The sequence below is a fragment of the Mesoplodon mirus genome, assembly GCF_964341445.2.
Source record: "Mesoplodon mirus genome assembly, chromosome: 15".
NCBI lineage: Eukaryota > Metazoa > Chordata > Mammalia > Artiodactyla > Ziphiidae > Mesoplodon > Mesoplodon mirus.
The window spans coordinates 35597682-35622416 of NC_138991.1; the positions used below are offsets into that span (position 1 = coordinate 35597682).

A 24735-nucleotide genomic window follows, 5' to 3' on the forward strand; every position below is an offset into this window, starting at 1 on the left:
ATGGCAGCAAGTGCCAGACACGTAGGGCGGGTGAACATGATCACCTCCTTGGTTTAGCCTCATCGGGCCCAGTGGGACCACTGGAATCATCCTCACTTTACAGACAGGGCCATTGAGGCCAGAAGAGAGGCTTGCCCTGCCCCAATGGCTCAGCTGGCCTAGGACCCTGGGCTTCACCCCCGGTTACTGTATCCTCCCAAGAGGAGCTGGGGACAGGGATGCAGGGAGACTGCCCAGGTGTACAATGACACAGCCATTCAGGGGGCTGTCCCCAATAATGGGGGCATTTATTTCTGACAGGGACAGGCCCAAGCTTTGGACTAAGGACAGCCTCCCCGCCTTCCTTATTTGGAAACACTCTCTCCCAGGGCTCTGAAGCAGCAGGGCGAGCCCCCAGCCCATGCTCTGCAGCCTGGACTGGGGGCAAGGCAGAGGGGCAGATGGGGGCTCCCTGGAGCCTCTCAGGAGCCCCCCTCGGCTGAAGGGCTGATATGTGGTGGGTGTTCTATCTTCTCATGCACGCCAGCTCCCCTGGGCCAGAGATGGACGTGCTCCCACAGGTGTCGTAGCTGGGGGGGGGGGGAGAGATGGAGAGAATGAAGAATATAGGGCCTCATGGAAATCCGAAGGCTACTGCCTAGAGGTTGGGGCGCTAGTCCTCTAAACCTCACAAATCCATCTCTGTCTCCCTGCCCTTTGTCATCACCCCACGGCAACGCTCCCCTCCCCCACTCCCCACACCCAGGATGCCCCTAAAACACCATCTGCCTGTTTCCCCTGATCACATCTGGCCACTGGCTCTCTCTGGCCTTCAGCATACAGCCCATTTCCTCAGCTGGGAATCAAGGCCCAGGCCTTCCTGGCAACTCTTCTGCCCCCAGACCCTCCCCGCCTGCTTCCCTCCCCCTCCTCTCCAAATCCTCGTCGGAGACCAGATGTCCCTTTCCTCCAGGAAGCCTGGTGGACACCCCCTCCCCACCAGGCCCCAGATGAAGCCTTGAGCGCTCAAGTCAAAGCTCAGCACTTAGATTAAAAGCAATTCACCGCCACCTGGATGTCTTCCACCTGGAGCATCTGCTCTACGCTCCCACTCGCAATTCCAGCTCTTGCCACCAGGGGGCAGATGGTGAGCACTCAGAAAATGTGGCCCCACCCACCCCCCCAACCCCTCATCAGGTGTCAGGCAGAGGGACAAGAGAGGGAGGGGTTAATGCACACCCCACCCCCACCTAGAGGTTCTAGAACCTTGGGGATCCCTTGATCAATAATTGTTAGCCCTGTTCCGCCTTAAGGGAAAACCCTTCCAGCAGAACAAGCTGGGCTGGGGGCCTGGGCTGGGGGCCTGGGCCGGGGCGTGGGGAAGGGATAGAGGTGGCCCAGGAGAGGGACTCCACCCTTCCCAGGGCAGTCCCGACCCTGTCCACTTACCAGGTGTAGATGAGCAGGGTGAGGCGGGCGGTGAGGAGGATGGCCAGCAGGACCGACAGGATGGCAACGATGACCACGGTGTCCACGCTCTGGGGCCCTGGGGCAGCCTGGAGTGCCTCAGCTGAGGGTGTGAGGGGGCCCACAGGCAGGTGGGGTGAGAAGGGAGGAAAGAGATCTGACCTGAGAAGGGGGACCTGGAACAGGCTCCAGACCAACCACCCCTCACAGCAGCCCAAGGTGGGCGGGGCATGCAGGCGGCCTGGGGAGGGGCACCTGCAGACAGCAGGATGGTAATGGTGGCTCTGACTGACTGGGGGCTGGGCCATTCCTCCCCACCCCACCCAGTCCTCAGGAGCCCCCAGGTCCCTGGGCCCCCAGCCCTAGAGTTTGACCTGCACACCTGGCCCCATACCTTGCTGCAGGCGGGTCTCACTGGACCACTCTGTCTCAGCCATGGGTCCCCTGTCTCTCACCACCAGAAATTTCACTCTGAACAGGAGACCCAGCATTGGGGATGGGGGGGTCCCCAGGACCTGAAACCATCCAACCCTGGTGCCTGTCAGTCTGTCCCCCTGACTCCCAGGGCCTGGGGGGAACAGCCTAGAGCTAAAAGCACGGTCTTAGAGTCCACCGGAAGGGGCTCCATCACAGCTGTGACTGGGATGTCTCAGCTGTGTGGCCTTGGGTGCATCCCTTGCCTTCTCTGGGACCCTTAGGGTCCTCTCTTGGGAAATGTGTGTGGAGCGGACTAGATGCCTCAGCACAGAACATCAGTGAATCAAGGCCTGAATGAGGAGAGATGGGGCCAGGGCCCACCACTCTGCCTGGATGGGGAGACTCCACCCACATGGTCCACATGGCCCATGGGGGCGGGGGCTCAAGTTGGGGGCCCTCTGCTCAAGAAGACGGAAGAAGTCACCGTGGACTCCCGGGCCCCAGCCCCCTCCTCCTAATGGCAGAACTGGAGCCAGGAACCCAGGCACTCAGCTGGGAGCCACCCAGGCTCAGGTCTGGACACAGGCAGGAGCCCTCCCACCCCAGTGCGGGGCTGGCCGCTCACCGGTAGGGGCCCGGGCCCGGCAGGGGGTGGTGGCAGCCCCTTGTCATCGGGGAGCAGCGGGTATCGTTGGCGACACGGAGGACCCGGAGCTCGTTGCCGGGCTGGTCGCCTGGGTAGGGTGCTCAGTTGGCCCTCAGTGTGACATAGTAGCCCCTCTGGGGCAAGTTGGCAGGGACTGGGGTGTCCTCCACCCTCTGTGGGGCAGTGAAGCTCTGGGTGGCTGAGGGTGGCACCGAGGGTCAGAAGGTGGGGGATGCATGGGCTCTACCCCATCCCGCCAGGCCAGACAGCCTCTGGCCACATCCCCGGCAGCACCTACCCCTGCTCCCTTCAGGCCCGCCTGCCCATTTCACAGAGGGGAAAGTGAGGCCTTCCCCGGCAGCACCCACCATTGCTGTGGGCCAACACCAGCCAGATGGCATCAAAGTCGGCGATGTTAAGGTGACTGAACTGGCCCCGCGGCTGCTCCAGTGTGAAGGTGGACTGGTAAGTCTCCCTGCCAGGGTGGCGCTTGAGAGCTGGGGCGCGTAGCTGATGCGCTCTGGGGCCGGTGCGGGCAGAGAGAAGAGGCTCAACAGCATGACCAAGTCCCCAGTGCCTCGTCTTGGGGGGACGGGCTCATGGACCTGGAAGCCCCCGTCAGTGGGAGGAGTTAGGGCTTTTCCTGGGAGCTCTGGTCAGGTGTTAACCAGGATTGCTCCTTGGCACTTCCGTGTCCAGCCCCTGGCCCCTGCCTTGGGAGCCTATTAGGGGTGGGCACCGTCGGAGGTCGGGGGAGGCCTTGCCCCCCTGCATCACCGGGGTCTCAGTGATGGGCAGGGCCTGGGGCAGGAGGACAGGTGGAGGCACAGGAGACCCTTCCCCAGCTGCATGCACAGTTCTTCTGGGGGAGGCATCTTAGGTCTTGCTGGGGTGACACTCAGATTTGGGGGAGCCTGAGCCCAAGCCCAAACCCTAGGCTGGGCTCTTGACAGAGCCCAGTGACCTTGAGCTCTGACACTCTGCAGGCCTCAGTTTACCCAGCTCTCAAGTCCCCCCCCAGCTCCATGCACACAGTCCAGGTTGGTTTGCTTGATGAGAGGAATGAATGGCTTGGTGTCGGGGGGTGGGGCGGGGGGTGACACGGGAAGACCCTAGGCCCAGTGGTGGGCCTCGAGGAAGTGTCCTGGCTCAGATCCTAGGGCGGCCTCTCCTCCCCACCCAGCACTCTGCACCTCCCACCCCACCCCAAGGCTCCCTCCCCTTAGAGAACTTGTCCCCCTCTCAGCCACTCACAGCCCCTCACAGCCCTGTCTAGTCTTGCTGCTCTGCCTGGAGGGCTCAGAACCCCTAACTCCTCTCCAGGCCCCCTGAGGTGTCCCTCAGCCCCAGATACTGGAGAGCAGAAGAAAGATGAGGTGGGCTTTATGGAAGTCTCCAGAACCCTCTCCCTCTTTCAGTTCAGTTCAATGCAATTCATTTCCATTTAATTCAGCTCAACCCCAAGGGTTCAGGGCTAGAACCCTCCTCTCTCAGAGCTCCTGGCTCTAATGCTGAGGCCCAGGGAACACGGCATACAGCAGGTACTTAATATTTGCTTAAAAGAGAGGAAAGACATGGAGCAGCAGAGATGGGGGCATGGGGGCTGCATCTCTAAGTCTCTCCAGTTTGAGAGCCTGACAGTGAACAATGCCTGTAGACCCCCTTGGAGAGCTTCTTTTGGGGTAAGTGTTACCCTTGAAGACTTCTTTAAACCTCTCCTTGGGGCCGGGGAGGAGGGGAAGGAGGGGAAGGAGGGAGCCATTTGGTGAGAATGGGGCTCAGGAGGCACAGAGATGAGAAGCCCAGATAGAGGGAGGACGCATTCCTTGCTCCCGATCTTGGGGCGGGGGGTAGGGGGACAGGTGTCTGTCTTGTGACCTCTTCTGGTGGGCTGTCTCCCCTGACCCACCTGGGACCCAGTCCCCAGACTCGGGGCTCAGGAGGCGGCCAGGGGAGGTGGGGTCTCTCTTCCTGAAGCCTGAAGCATAGTGGGCACCCCTGTCCTGCCCGACCCTCTCTCACCCAGACTCATCCCCGGATGGAGGCAGGTCAGCAGCAGCAACAGTGCCATCAGAAGAGAAGACTGTCCCCCCCTGAGCCTCACGGCCAGGCCAAGCGTCCAACTGTCTGTCTGTCCGAGGGTCTGTCTGCAGCATCCAGAGCCCCAGAGGCTCCGTTGTGCGTGCTGGGCTGGGGGAGGCTGCTTCTGGCACCTCCTGCTGCCCCTCCCACATGCCCCTCCCACAAGACAACTGGTTGGACAGGCTTAGGGGCTGAATCTGCTGGCCCCAAGGATTTGGCATTGCAAGGGAGGGGCCTGAAAAGGAAAACTGCACCCCCCCACCCCCCGATCCAGGAGGGCCTGGCTAGGGAGGGGCCACGGAAAGAGGAGCCAGCCCTGGGGTCCAGGCAGCCCCAGGGACAGCCCTGCCGCGCCTTGTGGAATCTCCTCATCCAAACGGTCCCCCAACCTGGCGACCACGGCCCCCCACGGCCCCCCTCTGCAGAAGGCAGTTATCCTCATTTCTCAGACGAGGCATAGAGTGGAGAAAGGGGCTTGTCCAAGATCACCCAGCCAGCCGGGCCAGACCCAGAACTGGAGCATCACCCCCAAGGCAAGCCTAGGGGCACTCCCTCCCTGCTGTCCCCCTACCGCCTGGCCCCGGAAGGGGGTTCCCCAACCTCACCCTCCCTCCTCTCCTTATCCAGGTGACCTGCCCTCTCTCCTTCCTCCATCTCTGGCCACTGCCAGAGCAGGGCAATCCCTCCTCGAGACAGAAGGTGCCCGGATGGGGCCCAGGGCCGGCGGGCAGAGCATGTACCGACCACCTCTCACCTGGACTGGAGCAGCAGACCCTCAGGGTGGTCCCCTGCCCCAAGCACCAGCCCCCACCCCTGCCGGCCCAGCTCCATACCTGACTGGAGCCACCCTCCTAAAACTCAAACTCCTTTGGGGAGCACTTAAAAATTTTTTTAAACAATTAATTATAAATATTCTTTAGTTATTAAAACACATTTAATTTATATCTCTATATAATCAAATATATAATCTATTTGATTACCAGCCCACCTGCATTATCTTCCTTTCTCAATATACTTAAACTGTGCAAATTGTTTATTGCAGTGAACTTCGCAAAAGGAAAATATTCCTACCCACACTATGTAATTACCTAGTAGGTTTTTTGTGACCAACTCTTTACTCGGACGAGCTAGTTCCAGACTTTTCAAGATTGAACATTACTGTATTTCACCAGTGATTAACTCAGCCCCAAAGGAACTGGGGGCCAAAAGCAGAGCGAAAAACTCGGGAAGGCAGACAAGGTCGGGGGAGTTCGGGTGTGCGCCTGGAGAGCCTCAACCAAAAGGCCACTGAGGAACTTCCCTGGTGGTCCAGTGGTTAAGAATCCGCCTTGCAATGCAGGGGAACTAAGATCCCACGTGCACTGCATCGAAGAGCCCGCACATTGCAACAAAAAAGATCCCGTGTGCCCAGTGCAACCACAAAATAAATAAATAAATAACTATTTAAAAACAAACAAACAAACAAACACAATAAAACCAAAGGCCGCTGGGACCCCGCTTCTAAGGCTTCTCACCTCTCAGGTGGCGCAGGCCAGGCTCTTCCTGGAGGGCCCTCGCTGCCTTGCAGTAAGTACCCAGAAAACTCTTGTCCTTCAGTCCTATCTACCCCAGGGTCTGGCACCACTAGAAACTGTCCCCTGGTTGGCTTTGGTGCCTCCCCTAATGTCCTCCCAGCACCTGGCATGTGCCTCCATCTTATAATCATTGCAATAAAATGTATTGTTATATCAAGTGCATCCCTGTGCACACCTGGCCCTCCTCCCGCTGGAAGCTCCTCAAGGCAGGAACCGCCCCTCCTTCCTCACGGGGTGGCAGGGAGGAGGGGGTGAGCTCGCAGGGGCTGGCACAGGGCCGTCCACAAAGCAGCCACTTCAGCGTGCTGGCGGTTACCTGGATGGGCTTGAGATGCAGGTCATCCTGTGATCAACGTTTAGTCACGGGACACGGAGGTCACACAGGTAGAACTTTAAGCAGATGTGTGGGCCTCTGAGAGAGCGGGACCAGTGCTCCTGGACCCAGATGTGGAAGAGAGCAGGTCCAGCTGGGGCCCAGCCGGCAAATCCCGGTCAGACCCAGCCCTGGAAAGGCATCTTTATCTCGCCAGCCTGTTATTACAGAAATGGTCACACCTGGCCTTCCCTGGTGGCGCAGTGGTTAAGAATCCGCCTGCCAATGCAGGGGACATGGTTCGAGCCCTGGTCCGGGAAGATCCCACATGCCGTGGAGCAACTATGTCCGTGTGCCACAACTACTGAGCCTGCACTCCAGAGCCCACGAGCCACAACTACTGAGCCTGCGTGCCACAACTACTGAAGCCCATGTGCCTAGAGCCCGTGTTCTGCAACAAGAGAAGCCACCGCAATGAGAAGCCGGCGCACTGAAAGGAAGAGTAGCCCCTGCTTGCCGCAACTAGAGAAAGCCCATGCGCAGCAATGAAGACCCAACGCAGCCCAAAATAAATAAATTAAAAAAAAGAAATGGTCACACCTAGGAAAGTTGAAAATATATAGTACAAAGAATGCCCATACATATAGCCTTCACCCAGATTCAACAACTGTAAACATTTTGCTATATTTGCTCTCAAGCCTCTCCCTCCCATATATATATATATTTACTATATATATACACACACACAATGTTACTCTCTCTATACAATATATACTTATATGTATATATAATATATACATATATGTATATATAATACATATACTTATATGTAAATATAGTATACTTACAAAACATATGTATATATAATATATACTTATAATACACATATATTTTGTAATATAATGTATATTGATAAGTATATAGACTTACTTTTTTCCCCTCTTTTTGTCTTTTGAAAGGCAGTTGAAAACAGACATCATAACATGGGAAGAGCTTCATCCTTCTGAAAGTACATTCTTGCCCATCGACTCATCTCAGATCCCCAGAAGCGGGCAAGGCAGGCACGATTATTAATCTCATTACACAGATGAGAAAACCAGGCCCCCACAGGGAGAGGAACTTTCTCAGCCCCATGGTCGGTCAGTGGCAGGGCTGGAAATCAACCCTCGGTCTTCTAATACCCAGGCAGGACTCTCTCTCTTTCCCCTTTTCATCTGTGTTTAATTGGGAGGCCTTGCAGGAGCAAAGGATTACGTTTCCTTCTCAGTTTTTGTGGCACCCTTCATTACTGCTCTGCACAAGGTCCTGCTTTTATTTTTTAATTTTTTCTCTCCGTGTCCATCTCTATCCCACTCCTGCCCCCCACTCCCGCCCAGGCATCCAGTCTCCTTAGTTTGGTATGCACCCTTGTATCAGTTACCTATGGCTATTCTGATGTATATTATAGTCTTTGTCTGTGGTACGCAGCCCACAGCTCCTAAAGGAGCATCCTTTATTCCCTGAAATAGCTCCAGAGTGATAAAGGTGAAATGCGTGTTTTTTGTTTTTTATAACAAGCCCCCTTCGACCACACCTGAGTTTATGTTGATGTGGTGATTTTGGAAGTCCCCTAGATAACCACAGGAAGGGGGCGGCTGGTTGCCAGGGGAACCAGCCAGTGATTAGAGGGCTACAACTTACAGCTGCACCCCCGCTACCTCTGGGAAGGCAAGAGGGGCTGGAGGTTAGATTAATCATCAAGGGCCAATGGGTTAATCAATCATGCCTACTTAACGAAGCCTCCAAAAAAAAACCCCAATACTGAAAAAACCCTAAAATACTGAAAAATCAGTCCTTTCCCTACTGATTTGAAATGCTTTTTTTTTTTTTTTAATGCTATTTTCAATCACACACCACAGATGCAGGCAACCCTCAGTGTCCCCTCTCAGCTTGATCTGGGACAAGTTCCCATGGGTAACAGGGGTGTCCATACCCACAGCCCACTTAGGGCCCCAGCTGGCTCCGTTTGTCCCCCCAGGCCCAGGTATGAGGGCTCCTTCCCAGACCCACAGGGCCTGAGGAGTCCCTCCTGGTCCTGCATTCAACCAGGGCTGCTGCATGTGGCCTCGTGTGAAGAGAGTGGGACCAGGATGCCCAGAGGGGCCAGGAAGGGCTGGGGGTGGTGGTGACTATTCCCCAAGCCCTGGGGAATAGTCTATTCCCAAGGACCTACCAGGCTGTGTACCTTTGGGGTGACTCATGGGACAGGGTGGGATTCTGAACAACAGCCCCCCACACACACACACAGGGCAGCCAGGTAATGCTCCCAAAGGCCCACCTAGCCCTGTGTTACCACACAAGGCCCCAGCTCCATGGCAACCATCACACCTTGCCCCGAGGAGGTGCACAGGGAGAAGCTCTGGGCTCCCCCTCCCCAGCAGAGTGAGACACCAGATCTGCAGCCTGGGATTTCAGGCAGAGAGGGAGAGTGCAGGTGACCTCGTCCCTTCCCCTGCCACCAGCTTGACCTCGGGGCCACTCACCAGACCCTAACAGACACCCGTCTGTGCTAATTTCAAGGGGAAAAGACCCTACATTCCACTGACTCCAACCTGCCCCGAATCTTTCTACTGCACAGTGGTCCAGCCCCCTCCCAGTCTGCTTGTACACCCCTCATGACAGGCAGCTCACCACCTCTCCTGTTTAGTTAAAGCATCGTAAACCCAGAATCATAAACCAGAAAGCTCTTTTGGTAGAGTGCCTCCTTGGAGTGAAATCTCACAATTTAGGGCCAAGAGGCAGCCACCGTGGCTCTTCCTTGATCCATGCAAGCCTGGGACCAATTCCTTCCTGCTCTGGATGCTGGGTGGCCGAAGGTCAGAACTCTGAGTCCTTTTTAGTTGTTGCATTCAGCGCAACTGACACACTGTTTATTGAGGGTCTGCTATGTGCCAGGACCACTGTGGGCACGGGCTGCTGGCAGAAGCTCCAGAGGAGAAGCGAGGGCTGGGAAAAGGGTGGACACTTATCTATGCACTCCTCCAACAGGCCATGATAGATCCCCTGCTCTGTGCCAGGCTCTGGGGGACCTCAGGGAACAGAAAACAATCTGACATCCTGGTTGGGAGGGACAGAGAGTAAATAAACACATTCAAGTATAATGGAGTGTCTGGTAGTGATACAGGCTTCAAGGAAGCAAAAGCTGGGAGGTGAGAATTATGGAAGGTGGGGGCTCTTTTAGGCAGGGAGAGCACAGAACCCTGACAAGGTGACATATGAATAGAGCCTGAATGAACCAGGAGAGGGAGAACCATGGGAGAGCCTGAGAAAGTGCTCTACTGGCAGAGGCGGCAGCAGGTGCACAAGCCCCAGGACAGTTGTCTATCGCTCTGTAACAATGTCCCCAAAGCTCTGAGGATGAAAACAATAACCACTTCAGCGTCTCTCAAAATCCTGTAGGTGGAGACGGGGCTCTGCTGGGTGGTTCTTCTGCTCCATACGGTATCAATGGAGTCGCTCATATGGCTACACCCAGCTGGGAGCTTGGCTTCACTCACGTGTCTGGGGTGGCTGGAGCAGCTGAGAGCTGGCTGGGCCTCCCCCTCCTCTCCTCCTCTGCCCCCACCCTTTTCCTCTCCATGAGGCCACTCATCATTCAGTGGTCCACCCTCAGTTTCTTTACATGGCAGCAAGAATCCCAAGAAGGCAAAAAACGGAAGCGGGCAGGCCTCTCAAGGGCAAGGCCTGAACATCAGACAGCAGTACTGCAGCCACAGCCCATGACCAGAGCCAGCCTCAGGACAGCCCAGGTTCAAGGGGAGGGGAGGGGAGGGGATGCCACCTGATGGGAGGTGCAGCATCCATACAGGGAAAGGTGCAAATACCAGTGCCCATCCTTGGAACAATCCACGTAGGCCCTGAGGAGGGAGCATCTTGATGGCGGTGGGTTTGCTGGGGTCAGTGTGGTTGGGGGATTAACTAGGGAGAGAGGGAAGGGGTAGGAGGTGAGGTCCTCAAGCTCCGGGGACAGCACAGATGCTGTGGGGCCGTGCAGGTCGCTGTCCAGACTCTGGCTTTGACCTTCAGAGAGATGTGAGTCTCGGCAGGGTTAGCGCAGAGGAAGGGTGTGGCTAGGAGGCCTCGGGCTGCTGTGGGGGGAACAGACTGAGGTGGGGGAGGCGAGGAGGGGGTGTACTTGTCTCCTGGTCTCCTGGGGCTGCTGTAATAAGGGACCACAAACTGGGTAACTTAGAACAACATTATTCTCTCATGGTTCTGGAGGCCAGAAGTCTGAAATCAAGGTGTCACAGGGCCACGCTCCCTCTGAAGTCTCTGGGGGAAGAACCCTCCCTTTCATCTTCTAGTTTCTCATGGCCGTGGCCTTCCTTGATGCCCCCTGGCATGACTCCAGTCTCTGCCTCCATCTTCACACACTGTTCTCCTCTCTGTGTGTCTGTCTCTGTGGCCAGATCTCCTTCTTTTTAGAGGGACCCTGGTTGTATTGGGTTTAGGGCTCACCCTAACCCAGGATGATCTCACCTTAACTGCAAAGACTCTATTTCCAAAAAGGTACATTCATGGGTTCCGGATAGACATGAATTTGGGGGGACACTATTCAACCCAATAGATGGGGGCAAGGGCTGTGGAGCGCCCAGTGAGGAAGCTGCTGCAGTCGTGCAGGGGAGACACAAGCATGGTGGCAGGAGGACCCTCTCTAAATTCATTCCCCCTGCCCCCAACCCCGGCTGCACAGAAGCCTCCCTCAAGAAGAAGCCACCATGCTTTAGTTTTTCTGAAGCTTGGAAGCCCTCTGCCCTGGAGCCCAAGTGGCTGAGGCCAGCCAGGGCTGTACGCTGCCTGCAGTGTACTACTGGGGGACAGAGGGTGGAACCCAAGCCCTACCAGGCACCCCCAGTGTGCCCACGTCTGACCTAGGGAGCAGTGAGGGGGCGTTCATGGAGACATTGTCCCCCAAGGCCCAGCTCAGGTAACCTCCCTGCTCTGCCCAGGGCTCACCTCTCCCTGCCACTCACTCCACTCCGACCACTGAAGGCCTTCCCAAAACCCAGTCTGCTTCCCCTCCCTTGGACCAGCTCCTCGGGTGGTGTTCAGGGCCCTCCACGCTTACCCCAGGCCTCTCCTCCTCCCTCTCAACCCCCCAGCTCCACACCCACCTCATTCCAGCCAGCTGAGCCCTACTGTGATGCCTTGACACAGTTTTCCAGGCCTCCTCCTCCCCTCCCTGATTGCCTACCTTTCTCCCTTCCATCCTCAATGAAGTCGCCAGCTCAGATGACACCTCCTCCAGGAAGTCCCCCTGGTGCCTCCACACCTCCCCAGGCTGGGCCAGATGCTCCCCTTGGGCCCCACCACTGCCTTTTTCCCCATCACAGGTCCTGTTCCCTGCCCTGTACTTTCTGTGCCTGGTTTTGTCTGTGCCCCCAACTCTGCCCTGCAGAGGACCCTATGCAGAAGAGGCACCCAGAGATGTCTGATGACCTGAGCCCACACTCAGCCCCCCCACCCCTCCTGCCCATCCCCCTACCCCAAGCCCCATCCCACCCCTGCCCTGGGGGCTCTCCCATTGCCCTGGCCCCATGGAGTCAGGGCTCAGACAAGGACAGGGCTCCAGGCACAGGGATTGGAGGGCAAAGCTGAGCCCGGAGCTTCCATGAAACACTCGAGGAGACTTTGGGCCACTTCTACCAGGGAGCGGGGGTGGAGGGCTGAAGACAGGGAGGGAGAGGCCAGGATGATTAATGGGACATTCCTCTCTGTCCCTCTGGGGAGGAAGAATGGTTGTCAAGGGCAACACATTCTTCCCGTGGATTACTCCAGCCTGTGTCACCCACAGGGAGTGGGGTTTCAGGGAGGTGGGGACTGGAGTGTCTGAGCCCAAACTGCTTAGAGAGCATCACTCATCTTACAGGGGAGGGGAAACTGAGGCCAGCGGAGGTGGGCAGGGCTGCCTGCGAGGCTCATCCAGCAGATGAGGCATAAAGGGTGGGGGTAGCCCTGGGCTCCTGTCTCACTCCCGGGCTCTGTCCCTAGGAGTCAGGGGTGTCCAGGCTGGGACCAGTGGTGGAGGCCGAAAAGAGAGGAGGGCCAAGACGCGGCTGCAGTGGCCGCTGGCTTCTCCACAGGGAGGGGAGGAGGAGGCCCGGAAAGCTGGGTCAAGGGGGCCAGCGTGATGGCCCTTCCTGCCTCCAAGCCTCTGCACACGCTGTTCCTGCTGCCCGTCAGCTCTCATCACTGACCCCTGCCCTGTGCACTCCGCCTCCGTCACCGCTCACGTCCACAACACCGTGACGGTGGGTGGGTGGATTAGCCTGCTCCAGCTAAAGTGCCCCAGACCAGGCTGCTTAAACAACACTTGCTCACAGTTCTGGATGCTGGAAGGCCAAGATCACATCAGCAGTGATGGTTTCTTCTGGGGCCTCTCTCCTTGGCTGGCACCCGGCCTGCCTCTTCACATGGTCTGTCCCCTGCAGCATCCCTGGTGTCTCTGTGTCCCAATCTCTTCTTATAAGGACACCAGTCAGACTGGATTACATCCCACCCTCAAGAACTTACTTAATGACCTCTTCACTTCGTTCCCTCTTGAAAGACCCTCTCTCCAAATACAGTCACCTTCTGAGGCACTGGGGGTTAGGGCTTTGACACAGGAATTGTGAGGAACACGGTTCTGTCTATAACAGTGTGTGCCTCCCTCTCCCCCCAACCCCCGGCCCCTCCGTGAGTGGGACACTCTCTAAGGACAGGGACTGGATCGGAGCCCTCTGTGTGGCCTGGAGGGTCTCTGGGCTGGGTCCCTGGGTCTGTTGTCCTGCCCAGCAGCTGCCCCCTCCCTCTTCCACTCCGACGCCTCTCTTCCCCCTCTCCTCCCCACCTCCGTGGGGACAGGGTGGGGCGGCCAGGCTACAGAGTGAGCAGTGAGGTGTGGCTGTGTCCCTCTGCTCCTGTTTTCATGCTGGCCCCTCCCAAGAAGGTGGTGCCCACCCTGCCCTCTACCACTGGGCTGGCGGCTTCCTGGGCTGGGCTGGCCAGGAGCTGGACGTGCCCTCTACGCCCTCTAGCTTCCTCCTGCGGACAGTAGGGAGAGGCCAAGCTCTGCAGAAGGTTCTTTTTTTTTTTTTTTTTTTTTTTTTTTTTTTTTTTTTTTTTTTTTTTGTGGTACACGGGCCTCTCACTGTTGTGGCCTCTCCCGTTGCGGAGCACAGGCTCCGGACGCGCAGGCTCAGTGGCCATGGCTCACGGGCCCAGCCGCTCCGCGGCATGTGGGATCTTCCTGGACCGGGGCACGAACCCTTGTCCCCTGCATCGGCAGGCGGACTCTCAACCACTGCACCACCAGGGAAGCCCCTGCAGAAGGTTCTTGAGTCGCCATCCTGAAGAGGCAGCAATGAACAGCCCCTAAGGCTGTGACACTGGCCCTGGGGCCCTTCCTAGAAGGCAGCTCATCACAAATCCCAGCAAGGCTCTGAAAAGCTCCCAGCATGAAATGCAACTGTGCTCCTCATGTCCCCCCAGTGCCTGGGGACTGGCCACCTTCCTGGGCATGAGAGATGATTGCCATTCTGACTGCCCAGCTCCTGCAACACCCGTATTATGTCGGGGACATGGCTTTCTTGCTGCCATGTCCCCCGGCCAGCGCTAGCCATATGATGTCTTTGTAAGAATCACAAAAAGGTGTCTCTTCTCTGCACGGACTCGGCCCCCTCACCCCACCCAGGAACCCCACCTGTGGCGGAGCCTGAGTCTGCACCTCCCACTGCAGCAGCCAGAGGGTGGGACGTGCCAGGCTCCTGGGCAGCCGGGGTACCCATCGGTCATGCACCCGCACCAGACAAAGAAGCAGGTGCCCTGGCCAGCCGACTGAGGTCAGTGTGAAGACGCCTTTTATAAAGCATTCAGGCAAAATATATTTATTAAGCAGCTACTGGGAGCCGGGCACTGTGCTAGCTGTAGGAGTACCCTGGTGAGCAAAGCAGACGTGATCCCTGCCCTCCTGGAGTTTACAGTTTAGTGGAGGAGACGCAAAAGCTCACCGTTTTAAATGTCTAATTAAAAAATGGAAAGAAAATGTGCCGAGAAAGAAAAGACGGCTCTAGGAGAGCTGAGAGAGTCAGTAAGGGCTTCCTTGAAGAAGCAACAGTGAAGCTGAGGAATGATCTAGAGGAAGGGGAGTGAAGTGGAGGAATGGTCTACATTGAGGGAAAAGCAAGTGCAAAGGCCCTGTGGCACGGAGGCTAACGGAGGGTGTGTGTGGCATGAATTCAGGCAGCAAGGGATGGATCATGGGGCCTCAGGACTGAGGTGATGAATCTGGATTCTGTTCTTGCAGCAGGAAATCCCTCTGAGACTTGTGAGCAAGGGTGTGACACCATTAGGTGTATAATCTGGTCCCTCTGGACGCTGGGAGGAGAATGGGGGTGGGGATCAGGAACGCTGGTACCGGGAGACCAGCAAAGGGGCAGCTGCTGACACCCCGGCAAGAGACCAGGGTGGCTGGCCTGGGGACTGCAGGGATGATGGAGTGAAACGGGTGGTTCAGAGATACAGAGGAATAAAGTGAACCCAGAGGGTGAGAGGGAGGGAGGGCTGCTGCCCGGTTGCCTGGTTTCCACCTGCTGTCATTCTGATTCCTTCGATTTCTGGCCTGATGAATCATTTGCGAGTCATCGCCCCCACAACCATTGCTGTTTTTTCCTTTTTAACAATGAACTTGTTTTTAACCACTGAGCCATTATATTACCGGCCAATGGATTTGGAGGTACTTCCCCAAATACAGCCCTGGAGGAAATTCAATACATCATTTAATGAAAAATTCTCCACCATGTAGTTCTCACTATGCACCCCGCTCAAGGCTGTCACGAGCTGACCCTCGCCGGGCTGGTGTCTGACTCATGACCCTCTCTGTGGCAGAGGCCCTGCCTGGCACGGCTCCCTGGGGTCCAGCGTGATGGTGCCTGTGTTGGCGATGACCGGTCCCGCCAGCCACCCCTTCTCTGTGTGGACTCTGTGGCGCCCGGGCACGCCTGTCAGCACAGCCCTGGGGCAGCACACCCACAGCTGGGCAGGCTCACAGGGTGGCCTCCCGCTGACCAGGGTTGGCTTCCATCTTTGTAAAATATTAACAATTTGTGGACTTCCCTGGTGGCGCAGTGGTTAAGAATCCACCTGCCAACGCAGGGACACGGGTTCGAGCCCTAGTCTGGGATGATCCCACATGCCGCAGAACAATAAACAAATAAAATTAATTAATTAAAAAACAAACAATTTGTTAGTGTATTTGTGGATTCACTGACCTAAAATGACGTTCCCAGAACCCCCTTTTCTGGGGATCAGCTCTAAAGCTGGGGTGATAGAACCACTTTTAGAACATAAAGGGCCCCATTTTGCATTCATACCCATCCCCACATCAGAAACCCAAGCACAGGGACTTCCTTGGTGGCACAGTGGTTAAGAATTCGCCTGCCAACACCAGCGACACGGGTTCGAGCCCTGGTCCAGGAAGATCCCATATGCCACGGAGGGACTAAGCCCACGCGCCACAATTACTGAGCCCGAGTGCCACAACTACTGAAGCCCGCGCACTTAAAGCCCGTGCTCTGCAGCAAGAGAAGACACCGCAATGAGAAGCCCGCGCACCGCAACGCAGAGTAGCCCCCGCCTGTCCCAACTAGAGAAAGCCTAGGCACAGCAACGAAGACCCAACACAGCCAAAATTAATTAATTAATTAATTAATTAATTAATTAAAAACAAAAAACCCCAAGCACAGCCTCTTCTTTTGGCTTATCCCCCAAGTCTAAGAAGTGCCTGATTCCTCCAGCCACCTCCTAAATATTTCTAGAATCCAACTCTTCCCTTCCAACCTGCTTCATCTGCCCCAGCTGGGTCAGGGCTGATTCCATCTGCCTGGAGGTCACCCTCCCTCTTACTGGCCTCCTGGCCCCCTGCTACCACAGTCCCAGGCACCATCCGTGCCACCGCAGGGCAAGACCATTTACACCTGATCTCCCTGAGTCGCGCCCTCTCTTCCTCTCTCCTTCTTTCCTCTGACTTGACTGACTTGCATTTGCCTCCTGAGACTCATCTCAGCCCTAGGAAGACCCCTTGACCATCAGGTGGGGTCAGTTGCCTCCCCTGGGCTCCCTGCCCAGTCTTCACTCACCATGTTGCAATGTCTGTTCACAGCCTGTCTCCACGGTTAAGCCCCAGTGGCCCCGATGGGGTGACAGCAGGTCCTCAGAGGGTTCGAAGATGCTGTTCAGAAGTGAGGCGCAGCCCCAGGCATGCACAGGATGTCGCAGCTCCTGGGACCCGCACAGATTCTGGCACTAAGAACAAGCCACAAAAGGAGCCTGGGACAGAAAGAGCCTGGGGCAATTCCTGCTCCTGGCTGATCCTCCAGCTTTGGGCAGGTTTGTTCATTTTTTTACTCAGCAAACACCAGTGGACCCCTCTTCCTCCCCACCATATCCCTCCTGGGCAGGCCCCAAGCTGGGCATCCTGGGCCTCAAGGGCCTCCCTGTCTGGTGTTGGAGCCAGGCCTGGGAAGGACAGTGTGAGACTGGCTCGTCTGGGGGTAGCTGTTGCGGGGGAGGGCACTTTTAACCATCCTCCAATTCCAAGAATCTAAGGGGGTCCTGGGCTCTACAGCAGCAGAATTTCAAAAGTGGCTGCCAGAAGGGGCTGGTTCCCATGGCCAGGTGTCACCGAGGACACCAGGGCCTGAGCCCCTGACTGCAGCTGAATCTGCTTCTGTCTGCACCTAGAGCGGGTCTTGTGGCTGGTGGGGATGCAGGCAGGGTGGGAGAGAGACCACAAGGGACCAGGGGGGCATGGGTTTTCAAAGTAGACCCCCCTAAAGTGTTTGCCTGGGAGGGAGCACTGCTAAATCCACCTGCGTTAGTAGGAGGCTTCCTGGCCCTGCCCCCCACTGTGGGTGGGTTGCCCTGGGCCCGTCAGGAGATGGGGCACCCTCAATGTATAGTTAGGGCTGGCAATCAAGGGCATAGGCTCAGGGCAGCCCCGGGTCTGGCGTCGGGGCCAGGCTGGACAGAGCAAGGCCAGGCTGGGCCCTGCGTGTAAATTCTCCTCTTCCAGAACCAGCACAGGCACTGCTAGGATGGAGGAGCCAGACTGCCATTTATTCATTTCCAAAAAGCAGGGGCCCCCCGCTGGCCACCGCTGGGCACCCTCCGCAGGGGGCCTGCCTGCTGGGAGCCGCGGTCAGACTAGAGGGGCTGGGATTGGGTCCAGGGACACGAGGTGCGGTGACGGTGGACAGTGCGCGGCGGGGAGGGTACTGAGCCTCAGTTTTTTCGTCCAGAAAACGGTGGCGGCTGTGCGGATTGGACGACACATCGTAGATCCTCAAGCGAGAGCGTGACTGCTCATCCCTCTGGCTTGGCCGAGGTGGGACCTGGAGCCCTGACCTCCAGAGACTCCCCTGATTGGCGGTAGCTCTACGACATCGGGTCACGCGGCGGGACTCGCCACAGTTCATAGGAGTGCGCACGCGCGGGACCCTGCGGCTGCGGTGAACTGGCGCCCCCTTGTGACCACAGTGGGAACGACCGGCCTTGCGGGTGGGCGGGGGGACGGACGCTGCTGAGTTAAGTGTATCCTCCTGGGTGATGGGGGCTCGCGGACCTCAGAGAGTCCATTGGGGTGATCGTCTGAGGAGTGTGAGCCCAAGGGTATGTGACAATGTGAGGGAGTGATAGCCTCCCAATAGTAACAGGTCACATCAGGACACGTGGTCATCTGAGGCTCAGAGCAGTGAGTGAGCTCCCAAGAACAGCACCGGGCTCTGCCTGAAGGCCCGTGTCTGACACTGTGCAGGGCATGCAGCAGGAGCTCAATAAATGTTTGTGGCGTGAGAGTGAGTGGATAAGTGTGTGAGCCATCTGCGTGTGCAAGGGGGTTAGGAGTGGTGGCCGGAAAGTCATAACGTGTGTCTACACTGTCAGACCTTACAGCTGGTGAGTGCCACCCTCAGAAAGGGCCCCCGTCCAGGGACAATGGAAGAACCTCTAAAGGCTCCACTGCAGCCCCAGCCGCTGGTGGATGGGACAGAGGGACAGAGGGAGGCCTCATATACCCCAGGATGGGCCCAGCCCAGCCCCCTGCACAGGGCAGACAAGGCCCCCTGCAGGCCTCCTCCTGGGGCCTGGAAGCTTCCTGTCAGGGCGGTCTCTCCACATCACCTTCCAGCCTTGCTCGAGGCAGGCAGAACAGAGGCAGATGGCGGTGGAGGCTGGATGCCCAGCCTGACCACAGCCCTCCCCTGAGTGCAACTTCACTGCCTGGAGCGGGGGAACTGGGAAAGCCCAAGGCAGGGCTGCTAGTGGTGGGATGGATTTCAGGCAGGGTGGGGAGGTGCGATGGGGGAGGGGCACGTGGGTGCAGGTCCCCCACGGCCCCAGCCCCAGCTGTATGGGCCAGGCTAGGGGCTGAGGCTGGGGAGGGGTTCCAGGCCAGGCTCGCAGCCCACGGGCAGCGTGGCAGCCTCGCTGGGTGGGATGTGGTGGGTCATGTAGCGCCTCCCCATGAAGGAGCCGGTTCGCAGCTGCTCTGGGGCCTCCTCCGGCCACCACAGGCTGGAGCTGGTTGGGGAGAGGAAGAGGCGCAGCTGTCTCCCTGCTGGGTGGAGTGGGCTGCCGAGCTCCCCACTCCCAGAGCCCTCCCCCTGCAGCCTCTGATCTCCCTTTCCTCCCTTGTAGAACCAGCTGGAGGTGTGCCTCCTCCAGGTGGCCACCCTGACTACCTGGGTGTCCATTCGCTGAAATGATAGAAGGCTCATTGGAGAGAAAACAAGGTCAGGGAGGAGAAGGGCCCAGGCAGAACGAGGTGACCCCTTCTCTGAACCTGCTGGACCACCTCCCTGACCTCCCAGGTGAGAGATATTCAGGAGTGGGGTGGAATTCCCTGCACATCCCTGGAAGGGGCGCCGCCCACCTCAGAACCACAGGGCTCATGGAGGGCTTCCAGGTGCTGGGACCAGTGAGAGGGAAGGGGTTCAGGGTGAGAGAGGGGCCCTCGGGGGTGTCACCACTCACAAGCGCACGCTGGAGGCTGCCAGGAAGGCCAGGAGCAGGAGACCAGCCAGAGAAGAGAGGATGGAGGTGATGACAATCATGTCACCACTTCGCCGGCCTGGCCACGTGTCAATGGAGCCTGGGGACTTCCCTGCACATACAGTGGCTCTCAGAGGCTGCCCCTGGAACCCAGGGCGGTCACCTCCCCACCATGCTCACACCCAAGGCTGACTGCCTTACATCCCCAGCCAGCCTCCTGAGCCCATCCATCTGTCCCTCTCAGCTGGGCATCTGTGCTCTGCCAGCCTGGACCACCAGCCATCGCTCCAGCCTCTGCCTTGGTCTCACCTTCTGGGCTGTTCCCAGCAATGTGCCTGCCCACTGCCCCGCCTGTGGCAGGAAGCGTGGCAGCAGAGCTCAGGACTGCCCTGCTCCTGGAGCCTGGCATTCAAGACCCTCACATGACAAGACCCACCACCACCACCAGCCCGGCCTCTCAGCCCATCTCCCGGGCGCCCACATGTGGGACACTCCAGCCTTTCACGTGCAGTTTCCTTATCCCGGGACCCACGTCCCTGACCGACTCCAGCCTCCTTCTTGCCCTGGCCCTTCTCCTCCACCTGGCAGTGCTGGGCACAGGGTTGGCTCCCTGAAGGAGGGGACAACTGCTTCTGTCTATGACGGGGCTGGGGCCCGGGGCACCCGAGGGTTGGCAAACATTTCGGGGTGGACAGAGCCGGTATCTCTGCTGATGGGGTCGACCTGGTGCCCCAGCCTCCAGCACGAGGTTCTGTATGGGGCTGGGGTGGGGGTGGGGCTGCCTCTGAGCCCCCCAGTACCACAGCAGCAGGGGGAGGGGCCGGCTGAGCACGACCATGGTGGAGAGGGCGGCCAGTTCACACGGGGCAGACTGGAGCCGGAGCGCCCCTCCCCCAGCACTACCTTGGCAGAGATTGATGGGGTCGGACCACCTCGTCTGGGCCTGGGGTGAGCCCTTGGAGTCTATCAGGAGGAACTTCACCCTGGGGAGAGGAGGAAGGGTGAGGCTCCGAGCCTCGACTGCCCTGGGTGAGGCACCCACCTTGGCCAGGCCCCAGGCAGCTGTTGCTGGCTGGCCAGGCTGTGGGCCTTTCTATGTATAGGGGAGGGTGGGGCCCATCAGCACCGGCCAAAGCCTGGCCCTGCTCTAAGGATCCCCGGAGACCTCTCTGGCCACAGTGACCTCTGCCAGCAGCCCCAAACCATCTGAACCGTCGCTCTCCAGACACTCTATCTGGTTTAGGTGGCTCCGATTACTAAGTGTCACATGCAGGGTGGCTCAGGGTGGCTCAGCGGGGCGCATGGGGCTGGGGGGCCCTGGCCTCCCAGAGAACTGCTGGCTGTGAGGAGTCTGTGAGGCCTTGGAAGGCCCCTCTATAAGAGCGGGCACTCCAGGCAAAGGCCAGGGAGGGAGGGCTGTGATCAGGGTGCATTCGGAGCCCTGGATCACGGGAAGGGGCAGGCTGAGCTCGGGGGGCACCGGGATCCGTGCGAAGCCCCGGTTGTATCTTTGTCCGCGGGTGGGGGGCGGAGCTCTGGAAGGTTTCCGAGCCGCGAGGAACGGAGGAAGGTTGGCACTGACGAGACGGCTCCGGGGGCCGCTAGGGATGCGGGCGGCAGGTATAACTGGAGGCCGCGCCAGGGAGTGGCCAGGGGAAGGGGGAGGGGACCTGGCCGGGCTGGGTGAGAGGGCGAGGGAGGCGTGGGTGGAGCCTACGCCCCGCCCCGCCTTGCCTGCGCCCCCTGCCGGTTCCCCCAGCCGCACTTGGTCTCCCTGAGGACCTCTGGTCTTGTCCCCCTCGTCTGACACCTGCTCTCCCACCCCGGCTCCACCCTCAGCCCCAGCCTTAGTTTCCCGCCAGATCTACCTGTGGGAGGGACGGTGGGCCCTGCAGCATTCCCCTTCCCCGTTATGGGGCCTGCAGACTCCTCCCCAACCCCCACCCCACCCCACCGGCTCTGAGATGCCCACTTCCTCCTCGTGGGCCTCCTGGAAGGGCCACATTCTGTCTGCCCCCCCAGCTGGTCGCACCCCATAGAGGAAGAAACCCAGGTTTGTGAAGGGGAGGGGCTTGCTCCACCTGCAGCCGGGAAGGAGCCGGGCCAGGACAGAGGCCTGGGGAGAGGCTGGGGTGGGGGGGGCAGTCCTGGTCCCCAAAACCCCTCCTCTCCCAGCACAGCCCTCTCCCAAGGTCCAGGTTGGGTGACCCACCTGTAAGGTCCAGGGCCGGGGAGGGGGGCGTTGCAGTAGCGTGGCTGCTGGAGGTCAGCAAGGCAGCTGGCGTCATTGCCCACCCTAAGCACCGGGGCGCCCCCCCTGCCACCCACTGGGTCCTCACAGGGTAGCTGATCCAGGGTCAGGGGCAGCGTCATGTAGTGGCCATCCGTCAGCAGCCTCGGGGAGGCTGGGATCTCAGCCAGTGTCTGGGGGTTCTGGAGGTCCCTGGAGGCTGCAGGAGTGAGGGACAGACAGATTGGGGCCGGAGGGGAGGAGCAGACGGGACGATGGGACCTAGGGACCTCGGGACCTCGGGACCTCGCCATAGCCCCTGGCTGGGTCCAAGGCCTCCAGCCCTGGCCTGCCATGCCTCACATGAGACTTTGTCACCTCTCAGAGCGCCCTCTGGATAAAGCCCAAACTCCCAATCCACACCCAGTTGTGAGGGGTTCCCAGGGCCCCCTGCAGCTCTCCTCAGCCCCAGACCTGCACCAGGACATACCGTTGCTGAAGGCCACCACCAGCCAGACGGTGCTGGCAGCACTGGCATGCCCTTCCAGGACACAGCGCGGCTGCTCCAGGGAAAACGTGGTGGCTGTGACCTTGCCTTCCAGGTCCCAGGTTGTTATCCGCGGTGTGTAGGGAATGAGTTCTGTGGCCGTGGAGATAGGGGTGAGGGTCCAGGGCCCACTGCCCCTGGGGCTGCCTCTCCCAATCGGAGGGGGCAGGCTCCCAGGGTCCCGGCAGGTGCCCCAGCCCCTTGGATCTGGCCAGGGGCACCCATCCTGGGACCCCCACTCACCCAGGCTCGTGCAGGGCTGGGGGCACACCAGCACCACGAGGTGCAGCAGCCAGGGGCGCAGCTGCCTCCAGGGGAGCCCCATGATGGCCTGCAGAGCACCCACACACCCACAGCCTGGGGCTCCGGCCTCACCCCCTCCCCCAACACCTCGGGCCTGGCCTGGAGGAGCTGGTTAGTCAGGCTGCCCCGCTGGCCGAGGGCTTGAAAGACCTGAAAATGTAAGTGCACCCTCACTCCTCCTCCCAGCCCAGCCCACCACAGGGAGGGAGCTGGGCAGGGCTCTGGTGTGGGGCAGGCCAGGGCCAGTTAGGAGGGCAGGAGCAGGGCCGCTGGAGCTGAGCGAGAGAGGTCATTGGACCCCCAAGATGCAGGCCAGCTCACCCCAGAGGCCCATGTCTGAATTTGGGTCCCACCCAGCCTCCCAGCCCTGGGGAGGAGGGCTGATCTCTGGAAACCAGGGCTCAGGGCCACATGCCAGAGATTCCTGCACCCCAGGTGCCAGGAGCCTCCCTCTGGCCTTCCATCCCCACCCAGGGAAGGAAGTGGGCAGCCCCAACCTGTCTGGCTCCAGCCCCATCACCGCCCCTGGCGCCATCTCTGCACCCTGCCCTTCCTCCACAAGGCCACATCCTCGCTCACTCCCCAGTTCCTTCGTCCAAAGGAATCACATGGACTTAGAGAAAGGATTGTAGAGCCCTTGACAGCTGGCAAGTCCCCTACTTCAGCAGTCCCCAACCTTTTTGGCACCAGGGACTGGTTTCATGGAAGACAATTTTTCCACAGACAGGTACCGGTCTTTGGCCTGGGGGTTTGGGACACCTGCCCTACTTACATTACTCCCACGGGTTCTCACTATATATGTATTTTTTAATTTTTAATTATTTATTTTTTAATATTTATTTTTTTTGGTTGTGCCACATGGCCTGTGGGATCTTAGTTCCCTGACCGACCAGGGACTGAACCCAGGCCCTCGGCAGGGAAAGCGTGGAGTCCTAACCACTGGACTGCCAGGGAATTCCCTATATGTGTTTTAAAAATTGAGATATAATTCACATACCATGCCTTTTAAAATGTACAGTTCAGTGGTTTTTGTTTTCTGGGGGCTGTTTTTTTGGGGGGGTTGTTTGTGTTTTGCTTAAACAAGGAGGGATTTATTTTTATTTACAAGAATCCTGGAGGAGGACAGCTGCTGGCATGGGCTTGGTCAAATGGTGATAAGGTCAATGTCTCTGAGATTCTCTTGGCCTTTTCCTCATTGTAGCAAGATGGCTGCTGTGGCTCCAGCCATCATATCCTCAATCAAAGTAGGAAGAAGGGAGGAGCAGGGAGGTGTTATCCAATCTATCTCTTTTATCAGAAAAACATAAGCTTTCCTAGAAGCCCCTGTAGACTTCCTCTTAAATTTCACTGGCCATAAATCACCAGACTCCAGAACCTTTTCACCACCCCAAAAGGAAACACTGTACCCATTAAAACAGTCACTCCCAATTCCCCCTCCCCCTGACAACCACTAAGTTACTTTCTGTCTCTCTGGATTTGCCTCTTCTGGATATTTCATATAAAGTGAATCACACAGTGCATCCTTTTCTGTCTGGCTTCTTTCACTTGGCATAATGTTTTCAAGGCTCATCCATGTTGTATGTTAATAGTTCATTCTTTTTTCTGGCTGAATAGCATTCCGTTGCATGGATACATCACATTTTGTTTATTCGTGCATCAGCTGATGGACATTTGGGTTGCTCCCACTTTTTGGCTATTATGAGTGTTACCGTGGACATGTTTTCAGTTCTTGGATATTTACCTGGTAGTTTTAATTGTGGAGTCATATGGTAACTGCTTTTTCAGGCACTGCCCAGCTGTTTTCCAAAGTGGCTACATTTTACATTCCCACAGGCTGTGGATGAGGGTTCCAATTTCTCCACATCCTCACCAATATTTATTCCCTGCTTTTTTTTTATAATAACCACCCTAATGGGTATGAAGTGGTATCACTTTGTGGTTTTGATTTGCGTTTCCCTAATGACATTGAGCATTTTCCATGTGCTTGTCAGCCATCTGTGTATCCTTTTCAGAGAAAAGTCTATTCGAGTCCTTTGCCCATTTTTAAAAAATTGGGGATCTGTCTTTTTATTGTTGAGTTGTAAGAGTTCTTGATATTTTTTGGATACGAGA

The 24735-nt window shown here is 57.7% G+C and overlaps 1 protein-coding gene and 1 pseudogene across 2 annotated transcripts; both read right to left on the minus strand.

Annotated features, from left to right (window-relative positions):
• Window positions 1–7612, minus strand: LOC309816735 (uroplakin-3b-like protein 1; annotated as a pseudogene). The gene is made up of 8 exons (XR_014296213.1): window positions 7562–7612; window positions 6341–6508; window positions 4532–4640; window positions 2878–3029; window positions 2489–2708; window positions 1841–1917; window positions 1429–1549; window positions 1–569 (listed from the first exon to the last, which is right to left on the minus strand). The product of XR_014296213.1 is annotated as a uroplakin-3b-like protein 1 (transcript).
• A 9122-nt stretch (window positions 7613–16734) lies between these two features.
• Window positions 16735–22923, minus strand: UPK3B (uroplakin 3B). The gene is made up of 6 exons (XM_082643422.1): window positions 22564–22923; window positions 22264–22413; window positions 21756–21993; window positions 20447–20526; window positions 19526–19655; window positions 16735–19072 (listed from the first exon to the last, which is right to left on the minus strand). The coding sequence occupies exons 1-6, from the start codon at window positions 22643–22645 to the stop codon at window positions 18913–18915; spliced, it is 840 nt and encodes a 279-aa protein (XP_082499548.1). The 5' UTR covers window positions 22646–22923; the 3' UTR covers window positions 16735–18912.
• Between the last annotated feature and the right edge of the window lie 1812 nt (window positions 22924–24735).

Coding starts and splice junctions, on each gene's coding strand:
- UPK3B (XM_082643422.1), bottom strand. CDS start 22,645: ATGGGGCTCCCCTGGAGGCAGCTGCGCCCCTGGCTGCTGCACCTCGTG. Junction 20,527..21,755: donor CCCGGCCCTGGACCTTACAG/GTGGGTCACCCA, acceptor TCCTCTCCCCAG/GGTGAAGTTCCTCCTGATAG. Junction 19,656..20,446: donor CCCCATCAATCTCTGCCAAG/GTAGTGCTGGGG, acceptor CTGTATGTGCAG/GGAAGTCCCCAGGCTCCATT.